General features: G+C 33.2%; 1 protein-coding gene across 1 annotated transcript in view; it reads right to left on the minus strand.

The window, feature by feature from the left end:
* Window positions 1-360: 360 nt before the first annotated feature.
* zgc:63587 (uncharacterized protein LOC393431 homolog) overlaps window positions 361-13,642 on the minus strand; it is a 50,249-nt gene continuing 36,967 nt past the window's right edge. The window contains exons 8-12 of the mRNA XM_051117926.1: window positions 9,093-9,194; window positions 8,859-9,004; window positions 7,241-7,324; window positions 7,079-7,136; window positions 361-2,006 (exon numbers count right to left, since the gene is read on the minus strand). Coding sequence (XP_050973883.1) covers window positions 1,938-2,006; window positions 7,079-7,136; window positions 7,241-7,324; window positions 8,859-9,004; window positions 9,093-9,194 — 459 coding nt within the window. The 3' untranslated portion in view covers window positions 361-1,937. The remainder of the gene's footprint in view (window positions 2,007-7,078; window positions 7,137-7,240; window positions 7,325-8,858; window positions 9,005-9,092; window positions 9,195-13,642) is intronic.

Consider the following 13,642-nt stretch of genomic DNA (forward strand, 5'->3'; position numbering starts at 1 on the left):
TATCAATTAATTTTCCACTCTTTAATTAAAAGAAACACATTTTAAATGCATCTTTTAAAATGATCTAAAAATGAAGTTTACTTTTAGTAAAAAAAAAACAAAACTATATAGTGTTAATTTTACATTCTTTAAAAAACGCACACATTTTAAAAGTCTTTCATTAAAAAAAAATTTCAATGAAAATTTTAAATGAAAAGTTAACTTTTAGTAAAAAAAAAAAACAAAACAAAACAAAACTATATTTGTTGTCAATTATTTTTACATTTATGATGTACAAACAGAAATGGATGATTTTTACACAAATACACAAACCATTCCTGAGACTTAATGCTTGCAGGAAACTAAAGCTTTCAAAACAAATGACTCAGAGAGTTATTTATTTCTCAACATGAGCAAGTACAAAAAGGAGCACGTAAAACAGGGAAGTAAGCGTTACTGTACCGCACAACGACAACTGCGTTAATCCTTTAAGAAAAGGCCTAAACAGGAGACAACCGAGTCAAAATAATTGGGCTGAACCACAAATACAACAAAACAAAATCAGTGTGTGTTTACAGCAGACATTAACGATTAGCAAACAACTCTGTTGTGAAATGACTCGGACATCGATGTGCAGGCAGTCTGTTTCACAGACCTTGTACCGTTTAGAAGAACTTTTAAAACATACAGTTATAAATGTTCCAGCTGCTAAACAAGAAAAATAAAGATCACTGCAGTAGATGTTAACGTTTAAGTAGTAAATAAAGTGAAAAATCAAGCAACAAAAATAGAAAACAAACCCCAAACCACAAGAATGTAAGTATACAAGAAGAGAAATGTGTGCACCATGTCTCTAAATGGAGTTTTAAGGCATTTCTGTGAATGTAAATACAAACCGACAGCTGACCCAGTGCGTTCACAATAAACATAACTTTACTAGATTCACACTTTCTAAATAAGAAAGGCGAACATTTACTAAGCCACTTTAGTAATCGTTTTCCCTTTCAAAAAAAAAAAAAGATCAGATATTTTTACTGACAAAACGCAAACATGACGTTAGAAGATTGTCAAATTATGTTTTTTTTTCATAATCTAGCAAAATGTAGTTTTATGCTGTCTACAGTACATCAGGTTGTTTGTCTGTACAGTCCACTAGAGGGAAGTGCTGCTCAATGAACCATAACAATAAAGACTGAAATGCATTTAAAATTAATATGATTGAGAGCATCTTTTTCTTTGTTAGTGATGCTTTTTGTGTTGAAACACATTCATAAACTAGTCAAGACTGAAATGCATTTAAAATTAATATGATTGAGAGCATCTTTTTCTTTGTTAGTGATGCTTTTTGTGTTGAAACACATTCATAAACTAGTCAAGCACTAAAATTAATTCATGTTTGTGAAATGCATGATGATTATGAACAGGTGCATTTTATAAAACTGTAAACTTGACCAGGTGCATCTACCAGTGCATCGTCCTCTTATTTTATCCCATGTATCTGCAGTCAAAGCAATATATATATATACGCTTTATAAAGTACTGACAAGGAGATCTGGTAAACATAGGCCAGCCTGGTAAAAGCCAAGCAGCTTAAAAAGAGTGTTTGGCACAGAAAAACCACAAATGCTGATCAATCTACAGATGAACATATGCTGAACATTGTCCATGGAAACCATGATTGACTACAGGCGATATAAATTATTAACCTTATTGATTAAATGACATGCTAACGGACCGTTTGTTTCAGTGTTGAGGTTATTCGTTTGGGCGGAGCTGCGATAGTCATGTGGTTACATGAATTAGACGACATTAACATTATGTTCCATTAATCTGATAAACATGAGGGATTCAATAAGCAAATAGTGTTTAGAAATGGGTAAGATAATATAACCTCCAGTCAGATGACACTTCCTGTTCCCATAACACACAAACACACAAACAGACGGACAAACACACTCTTAGTCGTCTCCCGGTTTCATCTTCATCTGAGCTTGCATCTGAGCAATCATCTGCTGCATGCGTCTCAGCTGCAAGAGAGAAAAAACAGATTAGAGAGACTGTTTCTGCATGTTTACACAACATATATGGGCCATTGTAGAGAACTGCTGCAAACTGCTGTCACACAACCAAAAAACATTTATAAAGTATTTAAGTATTCAAATCTCAGATGAAACTAAGATCCTTTTATTATCTATTGAAACCCACAATAATATTTAAAATATCAGAAAGATTAATATTAGGGCTGTCAAATGATTAATCGAGATTAATCACATACAAAATAAAAGTTTGAGTTTGCCTAATATATCTGTGTGTAATTATTATGCATATATACAGTGGGTACGGAAAGTATTCAGACCCCCTTAAATTTTTCACTCTTTGTTATATTGCAGCCATTTGCTAAAATCATTTAAGTTCATTTTTTTTCCTGATTAATGTACACACAGCACCCCATATTGACAGAAAACACAGAATTGTTGACATTTATGCAGATTTATTAAAAAAGAAAAACTGAAATATCACATGGTCCTAAGTATTCAGACCCTTTGCTGTGACACTCATATATTTAACTCAGGTGCTGTCCATTTCTTCTGATCATCCTTGAGATGGTTCTACACCTTCATTTGAGTCCAGCTGTGTTTGATTATACTGATTGGACTTGATTAGGAAAGCCACACACCCGTCTATATAAGACCTTACAGCTCACAGTGCATGTCAGAGCAAATGAGAATCATGAGGTCAAAGGAACTGCCTGAAGAGCTCAGAGACAGAATTGTGGCAAGGCACAGATCTGGCCAAGGTTACAAAAAAATTTCTGCTGCACTTAAGGTTCCTAAGAGCACAGTGGCCTCCATAATCCTTAAATGGAAGACTTTTGGGATGACCAGAACCCTTCCTAGAGCTGGCCGTCCGGCCAAACTGAGCTATCGGGGGAGAAGAGCCTTGCTGAGAGAGGTAAAGAAGAACCCAAAGATCACTGTGGCTGAGCTCCAGAGATGCAGTCGGGAGATGGGAGAAAGTTGTAGAAAGTCAACCATCACTGCAGCCCTCCACCAGTCGGGGCTTTATGGCAGAGTGGCCCGACGGAAGCCTCTCCTCAGTGCAAGACACATGAAAGCCGCATGGAGTTTGAGAAGATGGTGAGAAATAAGATTCTCTGGTCTGATGAGACCAAGATAGAACTTTTTGGCCTTAATTCTAAGCGGTATGTGTGGAGAAAACCAGGCACTGCTCATCACCTGTCCAATACAGTCCCAACAGTGAAGCATGGTGGTGGCAGCATCATGCTGTGGGGGTGTTTTTCAGCTGCAGGGACAGGACGACTGGTTGCAATCGAGGGAAAGATGAATGCGGCCAAGTACAGGGATATCCTGGACGAAAACCTTCTCCAGAGTGCTCAGGACCTCAGACTGGGCCGAAGGTTTACCTTCCAACAAGACAATGACCCTAAGCACACAGCTAAAATAACGAAGGAGTGGCTTCACAACAACTCCGTGACTGTTCTTGAATGGCCCAGCCAGAGCCCTGACTTAAACCCAATTGAGCATCTCTGGAGAGACCTAAAAATGGCTCTCCACCAACGTTTACCATCCAACCTGACAGAACTGGAGAGGATCTGCAAGGAGGAATGGCAGAGGATCCCCAAATCCAGGTGTGAAAAACTTGTTGCATCTTTCCCAAAAAGACTCATGGCTGTATTAGATCAAAAGGGTGCATCTACTAAATACTGAGCAAAGGGTCTGAATACTTATGACCATGTGATATTTCAGTTTTTCTTTTTTAATAAATCTGCAAAAATGTCAACAATTCTGTGTTTTTCTGTCAATATGGGGTGCTGTGTGTACATTAAGGAAAAAAAATGAACTTAAATGATTTTAGCAAATGGCTGCAATATAACAAAGAGTGAAAAATTTAAGGGGGTCTGAATACTTTCCGTACCCACTGTAAATACAAACACATTCATGCATATACATGTAATTAATATATATATATATATATATATATATGTGTGTGTGTGTGTGTGTGTGTGTGTGTGTGTCTGTGTATATATATATATATATATATATATATATATATATATATAATTTCAACTTACGAAAATTGTATTTTTTTTTCCACTGTTGTTTTTAAAAAGTATCTTTTAGATTCTTTTAAAAAGTTAAGTTAGATTAGATCTGTTTAGTTAAGATTTTCTTTGTAAATCATGAAACTTTATGGAAAAAAGGTGTTCCACATTTTTCATGTCACTACCGAAATGGTGCATGAGATGGAGACGGATTTGAACTAAACCCATACATTTATGATCGGGAAATATTTCTGTGTCCCCCTCTCTCATAGCTACAAGGTCAGGGCTCTAGAATGCAACCATTTCAATCGCACTTGCGACTAAAACTACTGCGTGCAACTAACTTCTGAAAAAATATTTAGTAGCACCTGTGCGACTGACCCGATCAGCATATTTGTGTTTGGCGCTGAAGGGAGCTTCAAAAGTTTCCACTGTATGTGTTTTTGTAATGTTAAGTAATGCATCACAGACATATCTCATGAATCCTTTCATAAACGAAGTGTAGACGCTATAAATTAGAGATTGTAAGTGCAGTGTAGAGAACTTTGTTGATTTTAATGGAACTTTGTGAGATCGCGATGAACTAAGATTGACTGACAGCTTTTAATAATTATTGAGGGAGTTTATAAATGTGATGTTGATTTAATACAACAGTTCCATAAACAAGAAGTTAATATTAAGTGACACTGTCTGACTAAAACAATGCTTGCTTTTGCTCCATTTCGTCAACAAAAATTGTGTAAAGTCAATGCGCATCTCCATTCAAACACAGCAGTGTTTCGTTTATGAATGAACGTGCATTTTTAAATGAATCTAGTGAGTCAGTGAATCAATTACCCATTCATAAAGACAATCACCTGCTTTTCCTAAATGAATCAGCTGTTCGAATGAATCAAATGAATGAATGATTCAGTAATAAAATCAGTGATTTGCCACCACCTACTGGCAGTTTTAGCTTAATTTTTTTTTTACATAAAAGTTGACATACTTTAGAAAATGTCATTATAAAGGCAAAAACAAATTTCCCATGTAAATTGCTTAAAGTCAAATCATTTTTGATCGGATATTTTGATTATTGACTTAAACATCCTCCTGAAATTTTTGACTGTGCTACTAAATTTTTTAAAAATAAAAGCAGAGAGCCCTGAAGGTGTGAGTAAATAGGTCTCATCATTTTGAGGTAAATGTGTTCAAAAGTCTGAAAAATCTATGTTTAACTTTAAGGAACGTCACTACCGAACACATTTTTCTGCAATTTCACACTTTTTTGGGAGTTATTCATTTAGTTAAACAATACATTTAGTTTTACATGTGTACAACTGTTCAGATCTGAGCTAACCATGTGCTGATTAGCATCTTTGAGCTAGCTTCAAAAGTGTCCAAAAGTGTTTCGGTAGTGACATCTTTGTTTTTTATCCCATAGAATTGTCCCTACCGAAACAGGCATCACCAAAACATGTCATCATTGTTCTGGTAGAGACAAAAGGCAAAACATACTTTAACCCTCATATTTGGGGGAAATAAACAAAATATTAGTATAGTTATGCACATTTTTTGTATTTTAGTATGCAAGTTAAAATTCTGTAATGTGATATGGTTGCTACCAAAGCATTACCGTCACTACTGAAAATGGGATGTTTTGTCAACAATAAAGTACACTGAATTATCAACTAAGATGTTATAATAGTTTTTGGTTCAAAACTAATGAATCCTTAAGTTTGAAATTGCCTTTTACAAAGAAAAATTGAAAATTGTATTCAAAATATAACAAATCTCAAATTACACCTGAAATACTGTTAAAAATGTAACTGTTATTGATTTACCTCTGAAAAAAAAAAACCCTAATAAAATAGCAAAAAATATATTTACAATGTAAATGTAAGCAAAATCTTAATAGGTCAATATAACCCTTCTAATTAAATTATTATTACTGTGTTTTGGTAGTGACAAACTTGGGGAGAGGACAAATATTACAAAACTTTCTGAAAATCCAATGTGAGAATTAACTGCGCAATTACTAGAAACGTATACCTTGGATATTATACAATTTGAATACATGCAAATTTTGTGGAAAAAGACATTTCTTTCCAAAATGTTTCCAATTCTGTAGAATGGCCCATATACCAGTACTGGAATAATTAATATTTTTGAATGTCTTTGAAAGAAGTTTCCTCTGCTCAGCGAGGCTGCATTTCATTGATTAAAAATGCAGTAAAATGAGTGAAATTGTGAAATATTAATATAATCTTAAATAACCATTTTTTATTTGAATATATTGTAAAATGTAATTTATTCCTGTGATGCAAAGCTGAATTTTCAGCATCATTATCTTCAGAAATCATTCTAACATGCTGATTTGCTGCTCAAGAAATGTATGGTTATCAACATTCCAGTTGTGCTGCTTCATTTTTTTTTTTTTTATAAAGGCACGTATACATAAACACAGTAAAACATAAACACAATTACCCAGCAGTCTCTCATTAAGGTCTAATCTAAACAGTCATGATAATTAGAGAACATACTGTACACAACTGCTTCTGTAAATATGTCCCTGATGATGACAATGATGCTTAAACTCACTCATGTACGTTTTTGTGGTTCTTCCTTTGACTTATATTGTTTTTATAGAGAGCTAATGATACTTCCCATCCCCTAAACACTAAACCCTCACTTTTCGCACATTTACATATTAATTCAAACATTATTTGCATCTGCTTCCCTTTCGTTCTCTACAATATTAAACCTGTAAAAACAGACAAACACTTTACACTGCAAGCATTTCTGTATGTTCTGTGCTGCAGGAAGCTGATGTCATTTCCTGTGCGGACTAGAATGGATGTTTACAGTACAAACTGCCTTGATTGCATCCACGCCCCACTGCGATACACAGTCCCATAGGCCAGAATCCTGCACGCTAATTAACCACTCAATGATAATTGCTCCAAAACCATAACACATCCATAACGACAGGTAGTAAGAAACTTCTAGCTGCTTTGCAAAATCCCAAATTCCAATGCAAATATGTATATGACCCACCTCAGCTTCTTTCTCCATGAGGATCTGGTCTTTGTCCAGCACATCTTCATCAGCCGCCCTGCGGGAACACAGAGTTTCAGTACAGATATAACCAAACATTCACCTATAGATCAGTTCACATACAGGCTGATCTGGGACTGGGTTATTTTTTATTTGCCGTACCTGCCAGCTCGCTTTAGTCTCTCCGAACGGAAGTTCTCATAGTGGAGATCTTGAGTGACTTCCTGCAGGTCCTGCATATGAGTTCTACACACACACAGAGAAACACACACTTATCGTCAGCAGAGGGAGCTAGAGAACAATGTCGAAATCAAGCCAACAAACACAGAAAACATCCTTAAGATAGTTAGATATAAAGCTAGATATGACCATCCAGGTCATATTTTACACCAAAATCAAAGGAAAGAAATAAGAAATTATATTTTTGCATAAAGAAATTTAAGCTTTTTTTTTTTTTTTCAATGAGACATTATATTTATTAAAATAGAGCACATTTTTCATTGAGAAATTATATTCATATAATTAAGCACTTTTTCCTCAATTTCCTATTAATGTATTGTGTATTCCTACACTAATTCATATCATTTAAAATATATATTATTTAATTTTTAATATAATATAATTTTAATAAATGTTTATAATATAAATAAATTCTATTTTTGAATAAAGAAAAATAAAGCCTATTTTACTACTATTAGAAATTTTTCATTGAGAGATAATTTTCATGATCATTAAGCACATTTCCTGATTAATGTAATACAAAAACCTTTGAATTATTCATATAATTTAAAAAATGTATTATTTAAAATTTTAAATATATAAATAAAATAAGAAATTATATTTTGCGAATAAAGAAATTATATATCTTGCCAATTAAACATTATATTCATTATAATTAAGCACATTTTCCTCAAATTATCATCAATAATACAGTGTAAATAAAACTTTAAATTTTATTTTAACAATAGTTTATTCATTGAAACATTATTTTCATTATAATTAAGCACATTTTCCACAATTTCCTATCAATAGAAGTCAAAAGACCCTACACTAATTCATATTATTTAAAACATACATTATATTATTTAAATTTCAAAATATACCAATGTAAAATAAGAAATTATATTTTTGAATAGAGAAATTAATTCATTGAGGCATTATATTCATGATAATTATGCACATTTCCTTCAATTTCTCATTAATGTAGTGCAAAAAAACTGTAACAAATTCATATTATTTAAAAAAATGTTATATTATTTAAAATATTATTATTAAAGTATTTATACAACATGGTGCTATAATAATTGAGCATGTGCTACATTTTTTAATGTTTTATGTTGATTTAAATGTATTTCACTTTTTACTGAAAACACCACTGAGAACTAATAAAGCATGCATTTGCCTTAAATTAATAAGAATTTTGAGTAAAATGTGCATAAAAAAATGCATCAGTATTAATAGTCATAAAATAGGCTTAATCTTCTTTATGCAAAATTGATTTTGTTTTACAGTTCACCCTTTTACCAGTTTATCTAATTTTAAAGTGTGTTTGCAAGCCCACAATTAAGTAAGCCTTGTTACTCATTTCACATATGAAGATTTTAACAGGTTGTTTACATCTAGAAATCTTAAAGGTAGAGCACCAGAAACATTGTGTTGAACTGCAAGGGTCAGAAGGTGGAAATGGTCACGTAATCAGTTTAACTTTTTCTATTTTTGCTCTTACATCTCTCATATTTAGGAGGTTAAGACACCTCAACATGTGTGAGAGTGTACTCACACTAGCATAGTGCGCAGTTTAAGGAAGTCGTTGTGTTCAGGGTTTTCCACCTCCACCACCCCCCATGGGTACAAGCGTCCGCGGATCTTCTTCCCCTTCACCTCTATCAGCTGGTTGGAGCCGATCACGGCGAACGGGATGCTGGCCTGCACACAAACACACTCATTCAGCTCGTTCGGAAGGTCAGGCAGTGCTACAGGACTGATAATGCACTTAAAGACTTTGACCTCTGACCTTTAGGACACGCGTCTGTTCCTTGAACTCTTCGTCCTCGTCCGAATCAGCGTCAGGAAGCTGGTAGATTCGGATCCCGTGCTCACTGATCTCATCCAAAATCTGCACCAAATAAAAACATTTTTAGATGCCATAAATTCAGTTTTGCGGTCCCAGTGTAACTGAACTAGTAAATTATAAATGAAAAAGATATATATTAAATAATAAATAATAATTATGCTTAAATTAAATATTACTTTAAACTTTAAATAATAATGAAACAATTATGTTACATTAAAATAAATAAAATAATATAGCAATATAGTAATTCATTTAAAAAAAAAACTAATTTATAATATATATTATATATAAATTATTATCTTATAAAAGGCACATGTAAAAAAATAATTATTGATATAATTTAATAATCCAAATTAATTTATATTAAGAACTTAAAATTATCATTAATTTACTTTATTAATTTAAAATGATATAATTTACACACATATACTGACATATACGATAATTCATTATAATAACAATAATTATTTATAACAAAATATATTATATATATATATATATATATATATATATATATATATATATATATATATATATATATATACATATATATATATATATATATACATATATATACATATATATATATATATATATTTTTTATAAATTAGATTTCTAAATTATCTTAACTTATTTATTTAAATCTAAATTATACACACACACAAACATATATATACAGTTTATATATATATACAGTATTCAAAATTTGAAGTGGATCAAAACTTTATCAAAGTTGTCCTAAAACCAAAACAATACCCAACTTTTTTTGATCCACTTCAAAATGTTGACTACTGTATATACAGTACTGTGCAAAAGTTTTAGGCCACTAGTATTTTCACCAGCTAAAAAAAGGTTTGAAGTCAGTTATTTCTATCTTTTGCTGTAGTGTGTCAGTAAAAAAATATTGGTTTACATTTCCAAACATTCTGTTTGCCATTAATTGTAATAATCTAGTGAGATTTTTGTTTGCACAAGGAGTCTGACAACAGCCAGTGCTCCACACAGATCTGATCTCATCATCATCCAGTCTTCCTGGAATTACATGAAGAAACAGAACAAACTGAAACAGAGTAAATCCAGAAGAACTGTGGCAACGTCTCCAAGATGCTTCAAGAGACCTACCTGCAAAGCTACCTGAAAAATTTTGCGCAAGTGCACCCAGGGCAAAAGCTGCTGTAAACGCAAAGAATGGTCACACCAAATGTTGATTTCATTTAGTTAATAGAAGGCAATTGATAAAGAAAATCTATTTATGACAGCATCCTCATTTTACAGCATTAAAGTGCCTAAAACTTTTAACAGTGCTGCAGCTTTGCAGGTAGGTTTCTTGAAGCATCCTGGAGACTTTGTCACAGTTCTTCTGGATTTAGTCTGTCTGAGTTTGTTCTGTTTCTTCATGTCATTCCAGAGACAGACTGGATGATGATGAGATCAGATCTCTGTGCAGAGCACTCGCTGTTGTCAGACTCCTTGTGCAAACAAAAATCTCACTGGATTATTACGATTAATGGCAAAATGACTGTTTGGAAATGTAATCTGATATTTCCTACTGACACACTACAGCAAAAGACCGACTTTAAACCATTTTTTAGCTGATGAAAATACTAGTAGCCTAAGACTTTTGCACAGTACTGTATAATATATAAATATATTTCAATTATTAAATATATTATTATCATTGTTATTACTATTATTATTATTATTATTATTATTATTAAAATATATCTTATAAAAGGCAAATGTAAAAAAACAATTATTCAAATAATTAAATAATCCAAGTTAATTTATATTAACAACCAAACATTATAATTAATTATTCATTTGAAAATAAAGAGTTCAGATGCAAGAGCCTCTAAGTACATCTGACGTTTTTCTTTAAATTGAGCATTTCTGTCTGGCTACTATGTTTAGATTTCTATGTAAGTACTGGTGCTTCTAAATAGGTTGAGGCTGCAATTCCACGCATTTGAAGTGAAAGTACTTGATGAACATATATTGTGTGCGGAGAGCATTTACTCAGTATCGTTATCTAATTTTTGACCAAGATGGCTTTTAGAGGCTTTTGCATTATAACTCTTCAAATACATAAGTTATGCATGTAGATATATACACACCAGGCTTTATGCCATTTGATGGACACAAAATTAATAAAAAAAATTCACTAAACTTGGTAGAAAAACAAGGTGATTCTCCAAAGATTTATGATTTCTGTGCTGTTCCATGTTTATAGTAACCGTTATGAAATAACTCTGCTAAAACAAGGTCATCCTACAATGATTTATGATGCCTGTACCATTCCATTTTAGTTTTAAAAATGAACTGCATGTTCTTTGGAAACGCTGGAAACTAGTGTGAGTTTATTTCTTAAACTCCCAAAGTTCTCTGCATGTTGTCATTTGGACCGTTCTCAGAGAGCTCTGAGGAAATTCTTTGATGCTAAAAACAGGAATCGTATGAATCACGCAATGTAAACCAACCACTGGATCCACACGTAGCGAGTTCGGTGCCAGTCAGCGGCAGAAGAAGTCAGATAACGGATACGATCAGGCCTAGAACAGATCTTGGGCAGAGAGTTGAAAACCTTACCCCACTTACCCTCTGACCTGAACACATCTTTCAAGATTTTCATCAAACACCAAACTCAACCTGTGCAAAGCGGTCTGGGATATATTCGGTGTGTCAGAACGAACTGATAAAGCAAATATGAGATTGAAAAATAGCTTCGCTTAAGCCAAAACTACATCAAAAAAGCTTCACTTCCGAAGCACCTGTGGCGGATCAGACATTAGGATTTATTTTTCTAACTTCAAAGCTGTTTTTCTAAGAAGCACATTCACAATGCCATTACGTAGCGACGCCCCGAACGCCACCAGCAGCCTCTTCCTGACATTCTCAGCGCTTTCATGTAATCTCAGCGGGGACGGCGTTTCAATGGGAGAGCAGCTCCTGCTCCGCTGCGCTCTACAGAAACCCCCTCCTGTTATGACTAGGCCTGTTTTTATAGCAAGAAACCGCAGTGAGACCGGGCCGCACGGGATCGTGTGTGTTATTGTTTGCGTGGGTGTCATTGTTGCATGTTCGGAGTCCAAATAAACACATACAGTCGGTGCATGACTGTAAACGTGCTTCGTCTGATCAAACTAAATTCGACAGATGAAGAGGGGAATAAGCGTGCAAGATTTATAAGGGTCCATCTTTCCCATTCGTGCCAGATCTGGGGCGTGAGATAGAGATATTGAAATTTTGGATGACTTGACCTCCAAGTGGGAAAATAAACACATTGCTTCACAATGAACAAAGAAAAATGGCACAATGGAGACATTTATGCACGGGAAAGGGAGTTAAGACACGGCTGAACATAAAAACTGAAACAAGAAAAGCAGATTAGGGAATGTGCAAATTGACATTTTCATAAGCGTACAGACAGTGGATTTGCAACACAATAGCAAAAGAATTGCATGTGAACAGTAGCGTTGTTGACGGTAACCAAACACTACAGAGAAACACTTCTGTTAACCCGAAATAAAGCTGCATTGAAATTGAAATAGAAATAGAAATGTACACTACCAGTCAAATTCTGAAATATTTTTACTCTTTAAAATCAGTTTTTAACATATTTAAAAATGTAATTTATTCAAAGCTGAATGTTTAGTATCAAAACTCCAGATCATTCAGAAATCATTCTAATATTCTGATTTGAAAAACATTTATTATTACGCTTAAAACAGCTGAGTAGATTTTTTTTTAGGTTTCTTTGAATAGAAAGTTCAGAAGAACAGCATTTATCTGAAATAGAAATCTTTTGTAACATTATAAATGTTTTTATCATCACTTTTGAAACATCAATTTAAAGCATCCTTGCTAAATAAAAGTATTAATTTCTATAATTTCTTGACCAAAAAAATCTGACTCCAGACTTTTGAATGGTATAGTGTATAATGTTACAAAAGCTTTTTATTTCAGATAAATGCTGATCTTTGGATCTTTCTATCCATTAAAGAATCCTGAAAAAAATGACTGAACTGTTTTAAATATTGATGATGATAATAATAATAGTAAAAAATGTTTCTTGAACACCAACTCAGCATATTAGAATGATTTCTGAATAATCATGTGACACTGAAGACTGGAGTAATGATGATGAAAATTCAGCTTTGCATCACAGAAACAAATTACATTTTAAAATATACACAAATAGAAAGTAGTTTTTTTAAACTGTAAAAATATTTATTTATTCAGGAAAAAATAAAGTTTAAAACGTATCTAAACTTATTTTTCGCTTTATTTTTGGATCAAATAAATGCAGGCTTGGTGAGCAGAACAGGGCTCTAGACTAACTTTTTGCACTGGTTGCACTGCTGCACCTAACTTTTTTTCTCAGGTGCACCAGCACAAAAGTTAGGTGCACCCAAATTTTCGACCGCATCGCATTTAATCGCCATTTACAATTATTCTAATCCTTACATTTGCATGATGATATGATGAATGGA

Source organism: Labeo rohita, chromosome 8, assembly GCF_022985175.1.
Source record: "Labeo rohita strain BAU-BD-2019 chromosome 8, IGBB_LRoh.1.0, whole genome shotgun sequence".
NCBI classification, from domain to species: Eukaryota; Metazoa; Chordata; class Actinopteri; order Cypriniformes; family Cyprinidae; genus Labeo; species Labeo rohita.